At 34.2% G+C, this 8,207-nt stretch overlaps 1 protein-coding gene across 10 annotated transcripts; it reads left to right on the forward strand.

The window, feature by feature from the left end:
• Positions 1 to 3,123: 3,123 nt before the first annotated feature.
• Positions 3,124 to 8,207, forward strand: LOC142526717 (uncharacterized). 10 transcript variants are annotated; one of them, XM_075631323.1, is made up of 6 exons: positions 3,124 to 3,397; positions 3,489 to 3,551; positions 3,656 to 3,737; positions 3,943 to 4,420; positions 4,537 to 6,180; positions 7,115 to 8,207. In XM_075631323.1, the coding sequence occupies exon 5, from the start codon at positions 4,539 to 4,541 to the stop codon at positions 5,583 to 5,585; it is 1,047 nt and encodes a 348-aa protein (XP_075487438.1). In that variant the 5' UTR covers positions 3,124 to 3,397; positions 3,489 to 3,551; positions 3,656 to 3,737; positions 3,943 to 4,420; positions 4,537 to 4,538; the 3' UTR covers positions 5,586 to 6,180; positions 7,115 to 8,207. The 10 variants fall into 10 exon arrangements, 9 of the variants coding, with proteins under 9 accessions (XP_075487438.1, XP_075487443.1, XP_075487412.1 ...); XM_075631328.1 differs by having other exon boundaries at positions 3,124 to 3,393; XM_075631297.1 differs by lacking the exon at positions 3,656 to 3,737 and having other exon boundaries at positions 3,124 to 3,551; positions 3,943 to 4,189; positions 4,275 to 4,420.

The following is an 8,207-nucleotide window of genomic DNA, read 5'->3' on the forward strand; positions in this document are numbered from 1 at the left end:
ATGTTGAAGAAAGCCAATTCGATTACTTTATATTTATATTTGTTTGTATGAAATTAATTAACTTAAGTCGCTAAAAATTCCAAAATAAGTACAAAAGAAACACTAGATTACAAAAGCCGCCATTCCAATTGGCTAGCTTAGCCAACACCAAATGTATGGCAAATAACACATTGTTTTTTTGTTCTATTTATGGCAGAAATCGTGTTCGTGAGGATAACAACTTTCAGCTTATATGTATTAGGCGCACGTTCCCCTCAGACCACGATGAATACTGATTTCAAGTCACGTACATTTTTTAAATGCATTGCACGTTATAGGTTAGGTTAGGCGGATGCTCGAAAAATTTAAAGAGTATGAAGTCAATATATATCCAAATCCATGAAAAGAATATTCAAAATGTGGAAAACCTAATGACCAATCAAACACATTATATTCAACTCAACCCTATTCAACGTTACACGAAGACTAAGTTGTCTTTAATTAGCATATGAAATTATTGTTACGAGTTTTTATTTTAGAGGAATTATCAAACTAGCCATTCATCGTCTGTTGGGGGGAAAAGGAAATTAGATTTTCATAATTGATGTAAAACCCTATTTATAGTTTGATAATACAATGATAATATTAAATCTTTAAATTTATGTATTAAAATTTGAATTAATAATTTCGTATAAAAAATAATTATTTGATTATTCTGGTTTACCTTATAACTAAAAAATATTTTTTGCTTACTTTTTTTTATGTTTTGTGTTGTTGTTGTTGTTATTTGTTGTTTTGTAATATTTGTTGTTCATAATTTGTACCATTTTTAACTCACTAGTAATTTAATTTAACAGTTTTTAAAATTTATATTTTTATACTTAATTAATTTCAAATCAAAGCATTAATATTTTATAATTAATATTTTAAAGTTTTAAAGAAAATTAATTGAATATTATTTTTTAAAAATTTAAAAATAATAATGTGTTAAGGTTGGAGTTGCTCTAATAACAAAAATGGAGCGTAAACAACACTAATCTTCAGTTATTTTTGAATAAATAAAAAATAAACACTGTACTTTTAACTAAGGTGGTTTCGCCCGTATTAATTTCGTTTTTCTCCAAATTTGACGTAATGCACATTTAGAATAATTATTACTTCTTAACTACGAGTTGAATTCTTCACCTATCTATTTCAATCTATAAATCTCTTAATTAATTAATAATTTGAATATCTTCACCTCTCTATTTCAATTTATAACTTCAATTATTGAATAAAAAGTTTGTATACTTGCTAATTTTGATCTAAAATACACCATTGTTTTGTCTCAAAAATACCACGTTCTCGCAGTAATTTTATTTAATTGCGGAAAAACCTTAAAAAATAAAATGAAAAAAATTTCCCCACATAATTACACTTTATATAAACACAAAAACTTATGTGAGACGGGCTCACGAGTCAATTTTGTGAAACGAACATTCTATATGGGTCATCCACGAAAAAGTATTACTTTTTATGTTAAATTATATTATTTTTTATTTTAAATATGGATATTATTGATCCGTCTCACGAATAAAGATATGTGAGACCGTCTTATGAAAACCTACTCTTATATAAAATGCAAAGTAATTAAACTTCAACAAATTTCCCCACGATGGATGCCTTCGTTGAACCAAAAAAAAAAAAAGCAAAATTAAAATTGTCTTAAATCAGGAATTATTCGTCATTATGAAAATTAGTGACGTGGGAAATTAAAGTTGAAGCTAACACATCTGCTTTTTTCCCCACGTTTTGTGGCCTAGTTTTATCTCTTCAATGTCCCTCCAAATTTGGATCAAGATTAATTTTTAGATTAATATTGTAAAATTTAAAATTTGACCCACATAAATAGTAACAACGGCTTCATGGTTCTACACAATTGTATTAATTAGTAGGATGATAATTTGTATAATTTTTTTACTGCAATAATTTTTATAATTTGAGATATTATTTAGTCTCATAAAATAATGAAACCATTTAATCGGAATAAATCAATTCAACCCAAATCCAGAAACCATAAATATAAACTGCTGGACGAGTCTATCACACATAGTTTGTTTAGTGCAGTTTATCTAACTAGCACGATTTTCACGCTACAACAACGTTAGCTCAATAGTTTACTCAATTCGCATTAAAAGATAACGACTTTAAGCTCTATTGTCATGACAAAATAAATTTAAATATTTTAAATTGTACAATAATAGTTGTTATTTTTAGATCATTGTAGTGTGTGTTCATCATCCATCTCTCTCTGATTTGCCAAAAAAAAAAAAAAAAAAAAACTAGAAGTCAGACAAAATTTTAATTGGTGGCTAATGGATCGCCACATTTCACGATAGTGGTTTCAAACTCGGACCACTTCGATATTCCTTCACACGTAAGTCACAAGTTGTATATATGATTTGGATTCAACTCTATGTCCACTAGATTATGTGGATAACCCAAAACGAGGTTGAAAAATATCACATTAAATCATATTCGGGGGAAAAATAGTAATTTCGGATTGTATTTAGATTGATGGATTTCAAATCTATAAATTTAAATTTTATTTTTGTTGTTTAGATAAGTAAAACAATAAATTTCAAATACACCTCTTGCATGTTTATGAAGTATTTCATGTTCACCAAAAGTGTTATTTGAAACTCGTTCTAATTCTATTATCAATATGTAAATAAATAAAATGTGAATTTAAGATTTGATTAATTGTGTCACTGTAAACAATAAAATTAATTGAAATATATTTGATTTCAAATTCATCTGTCCAAAATGCACTATCAGTTATTTATAATTGAAAGAATTTTTTATCGTTGGGAGTAAACACATTTTATATTTCATACTAAAAAAATTTGATTTAGGTGCACGACTTATCTCATGCATTTGAAAAGTTATGGGTTCGAATAATTCGATGCTAGCATATGCATAATAATATTATGCTGGCAGATATTGGCATGAATTTTTTCGGGTTCGAACTAGATTGAGCATCCCCTTCCTCGATATGGGCCAAATATGGGCTTTTAGGACTTGGATAAATTTTTTACAAGTGTTGACCAAGGCCCTACTATTTATTCTTTGAGTGTGGCCCAAAGTACAATTAAACATTACGTATACGACGTCACTTTAAAAGACGTAAATCCCTTCCTAAATGTCGAAGACTGATCGAATTTCAGTATTCCCGTCGACGAAGGATGGGCGGGAAGTGCCCGCACCGGAGTGTGAAGAAGCGCCGATGCTCTAACAAAACTTCCCGCAGCACCAAATTTCTGCTGAAATGAGACGACGCCGTTTACGACGAACTTCAGAAAGCGGAGGGAGATAGGAAGCTCTTACCCGTGGATGAAGATCTTCCGGGGATGGGCCAGTATTACTGTTTACACTGCGAGTGATTTTGAAATCTTATTTTTTCTTTTATTTTGTTTGATCTTTGTTTTTGTTGGAGCTGATTTTTAGCACGTTTTCCTTTGCAACTTCAGTCGTTATTTTACCAACACGAGTGTGAGGGATGATCATTTCAAGACTAAACGACGTAAGAAGCGGTACGCGTACAGAAATAATTGTGCTATATTCTGTTACCGGCTATTTTAATCATTTGAAAGCTTAGTCATTAGTTTTGATTCTGTTAATTATTGGCGTGTCTTAGTTTTATAAGGTGGAGATAGTGTTTCATCTTGTATAGGCCGAGGTATGGTGCTTGGATCATCGTTTAATGGACAACAAACACTGTAAGTTAATCATTTAAATTAAATAACTAAATGGAACGTTCTAAACTTAAATAGGCCGAGGTATGTATGAGTTACTTGGAATGATCCAAGTACAAAAATACACTTAAAAAGTGCTGGTCCAAGTTTGATATGCTTTGGTTGTGTTGAGTGGCTATTTCAGAGGCTAACAAGTTATCTGTCCTTTTGGTTTTGGTTTTGATTGCAGAATGTGCCTTATGTTTTTGTTCCATCAAAGCAAGCTCTTACTCGGGCATGTGGAGTTATCAGACCAGTTATCGCTTGTTCAGTGACGAGCAACGAAGGAAGCCAGTTGAAATCTGTTAGCTAGTGTTAGTAGTAAGAGTTGGGTCATCACAATAAACGTGTTTTGACATATTACGTTTCTTCCTTCGGTCCAGCTACTATAAATAGGTGGTGTTTGTCTCTGTAAAGACTAATGCATGAATTAAAATGTATTCCCCAAAATTCATTTCTTCCGCACTTTAACATGGTATCAGAGCGGGAAATTATTCGTTTCTGGTGATTGATTTTTTTTAGGCAAGATCTCGCTCATCTTGCTGCAATTAGTTGCTTGTTCATCACATTGTATCGAATTTTGGAAGCGAAATCAGGATCCAGCTCTCGATTGAGGAATTTCCTTCGGTAATCATCGCAACAAAATCTGGATCTAGCTCGCGATTGAGGTATTTCCTTTGGTGCTATTTACAAAGCTTGTTTGCAGCCATTTGAATTATCTTGCCTGATTTCGTGATGGCAACCTCTAATACTTTCAATGATCCGTTTTTTTTACATCTTTCAGACATGCCGGGGACGAATTTGGTGAATGATCAACTACTTGGAGTTGAGAATTATGGCGTCTGGAGTCGAGCTATGCTTATTGCGTTAAGAGCTAAAAATAAAATAAGCTTCATCGATGGCTCTTATCCACGACCGGAAGTTGGACATGGATCTTTGCACCAATGGGAACGATGCCATGCTCCGGTTCTCTCCTGGATCATGAATACAATCTCTAAAGAGATTTTTGGCGGCATTGTCTACTCGACCGATGCATCAGTTGTTTGGTCTGATTTGAAAGAGCAATTGGACAAAGTAAATGGATCACGAATCTTCTCTCTTCATTGTGATATCAGTCGTTTGGTTCAAGGAAATAGTACTATCTCTGCCTATTACTCCAAACTCAAACATCTTTGGGACAAGTATGCTTCGTTAGTTACTCTTCCCTCTTGTGCGTGCGACACTGCAAGGCAGTACCTAAAACATGAACAACATCAGAGATTACTTCAGTTTCTTATCGGATTGAATGATAGCTACATACCAATTCGTAGCCAAATTCTTATGATGACTCCACTTCCAACTGTTGGGCAAGTATTTTCTATTCTGTCCCAAGAGGAAACACATCGATCTTTGGTTCCGATGGATACACAACCAGCTTCTGTTTTCTATTCATCACACCACAAATACGAGGAGACAAAGAAAAATCAGAATCAGAATCCAAATCACAATTACTGCGACTATTGCAACTGGACAGGACATACTAAAACTACTTGTTACAAATTAGTTGGCTATCCTCCTGGGCATCGTTTATATGGGCAGCCACCTTGTACTGATCATAAAAGGAATTTTAGAAGTTTTGGAAAGCCTAAACAATCAGCTGTGGCCGTAAACCTAGCAGAAGACTGTAAATCTAAAGAAGAAGAAACAACTGCCATCAAACCCTCTGTCCCAATTTTCACTTCAGCCCAATATGCTGAGATCATGAAGTTGTTGGGTACTACTACAGCTCCCACTTCCAAGGATCCGGTTGCTAATATGGCAGATAATTTGCTTTTGACATTTCGTGATGATTAGATCATAGATACTGGTGCCAATGAGCATATGACAGGATGTTCATCTATCTTGCAATGTGCTAAATCCATGGCAGCTTCCTCTAGATCTGTTAGATTGCCGAATGGTAGCAAGCTTGTCATAAGTCATATTGGATCAGCTACCCTTTCACCACACATTACCTTATCTAATGTGCTTTGTGTTCCTCAGTTTCAATTCAATCTTTTGTCCGTTTCTAAATTCACCAAGACTCATAATTGCTTTATCACATTCTACCCACGTTTTTGCATCTTTCAGGACCTAACGAATGGGAAGACTAATTGGGATTGGTAAAGAACAAAATGGGTTATACCATCTCACCAATCATCCATTCCAGCAATTAAGTACAGTCAACAAAGAGAGTTCGCCTTCATTTTTTGATTCTCGTTGTAATACTTTACAATTTTAGAATAATCTTGTTGTTTCTAAAAGCTCTGTTGACTATGATGTTTGGCATAAGAGATCAGGCCACATGTCACTCTCTCGAATGTCTTTGTTACCATTCTTATCAAAAGATATCTCATTATCACATTGTGCGTTTTGTCCCCAATCAAAACAAACAAGATTGGCATTTCCCAAAGTAAGTACATCTAAGTCTTTGCATCCCTTTCAGCATATACACAGCAGATATTTGGGGTCCATTCTGTATACCTACTTATAATGGGGAAAAGTATTTCTTGACTATTGTTGATGATTTTTCTAGGGGCACTTGGGCATTTCTTATGCATTCTAAGCTTGAAGTCTTTCGATTGCTCAAGCACTTTTTTACTTTAGTAACATGTCAATTTTCTGTTCAAGTTCAGTCAATCCGAACTGATAATGCTACTGAATTTGTTAAAGCCGAGTGTCGAGATTTCTTCTCTTCCCCTGGTGTGATTCATTACAGTTCTTGTCCATATACGCCACAACATGAAAGAAAGCACATACACATTCTTGATATTGCACGAGCATTACGGTTTCAGTCTTCCCTTCCCCTTAAATTTTGGGCAGATTGTGTGTTGACTGCCGTTTACCTTATTAACAGAACACCAGGCCCATTGTTATGTTATAAGACGCCTTTTGAGTCACTATTTCATAAAATTCCCTCTTACAATCATTTGAGAACACTTGGATGTGTTTGTTATGTTATCTCCTCCAACCTTGATCATAAATTCTTTGCTCGTGCATCCCCATGTGTTTTTCTGGGTTATTCCAATGTGCAAAAAGGTTATAGAGTCATGGATCTTCAGAGTAAGAAACTGCTTATGTCCAAGGATATTGTTTTTCATGAGAACATATTTCTTTTTGCTCAAGAGGTTCCTTTTGTTCCTCCTTTTCCCTTTCATTCAGCAAGTTCAGATTCTGTTGACTGCTCTTCACCTATCTCTGATCCGTTGTGGGAGTGACTCCAACATTTTTTTTCCTGTTTATTCTTAGATTATTGACATGATATATTAAGAATTTGCATTAGTTGACTGTAGTTTGTGAGTGACTCCAATATCTTTATTCCTAAATTTATATATTGTCTAATGCAGGATGCCATCGAGAAGCTTCTGATATGATTCTGAAATGCTAATTCCAGCGTGATGGGCCTCTTGTAGTCTTGTTCGACCCTGAGGCTTTGACTGTGAGAACCCGAAATTTCAGCAGTTAGCATTTTGCAGCAGCTAGCAATATTCAGCAGCAATGCAAGAATTTCAGCAGAAGCTAACAATATTTCAGCAGGTATTAATATTTCAGAAGCTGGTGTTTTTTCAGCAGGCATGTATTTTTCAGCAGACAGAATCCAGCAGCAGAAGAGTTCAGTAGCGAGATTCCAGCAGATAGCTACTAATTCTGCTTATGACCTGTAACTGAAGTATTTAACACGGAATAAAGATTGTTAATGGTAGATTATGGTCGCCATTTATTTGGGAGACTAACAGTCAGAAATTTGCCTATAAATAACACCCTCAAATATCTGAATTGGTGTTACACAAATCTTGAGTATCACTTGAAAATTCGAGCTAAGAGAGTGTATTTTCGAGCAGAAAAATCCAGTAGGGAGAACAAGCAGATTCTAGACTTCAATCGAAACTTTTTAGCAAATTACAGTAAGTGAGCTTATGTATAAATATCTTGAAAATCATTTGATGACTTCTGTTTTGAAGCAAAGTATGTGTATTTTTGAATTCTGATATCTGATTTTTGAAGCACTGAAACCTAGTGAACAAATAGTAGGAATATATATTCTGAACATTACTGAATTCTGATTACTGATTACTGGCTTCACCCCTTAGAGGAGAGAACATATAGGGGACTGATATCAGTTTAGCCATAAAGTTCACAAACGTGCTCAGTGCTTACTTGTTAAATTTCTGATTTCTGTTCTGAATACTGATACCTGAATACTGATTCATGTTATTAAAATAAAAGTTTCTGTATATTATTTGTATTACTGTTTCTGTTGAAAATGACTTTGAAAACTGAGAGTTATTCCCGCCCCCGCTTATTGAGTGACAACCATATCACTCACCCACCAAACCCATCTCAGATAAGAACGAGGAAGATTTATTAAAAGAAGAAGAGCAGATCCAGTTCTGGGGCTGGTGAAGAAGACTGTCATTTCTCAGTTCTAGTTTATGTTTT

The sequence above is a fragment of the Primulina tabacum genome, chromosome 2 (assembly GCF_025594145.1).
Source record: "Primulina tabacum isolate GXHZ01 chromosome 2, ASM2559414v2, whole genome shotgun sequence".
NCBI classification, from domain to species: domain Eukaryota; kingdom Viridiplantae; phylum Streptophyta; class Magnoliopsida; order Lamiales; family Gesneriaceae; genus Primulina; species Primulina tabacum.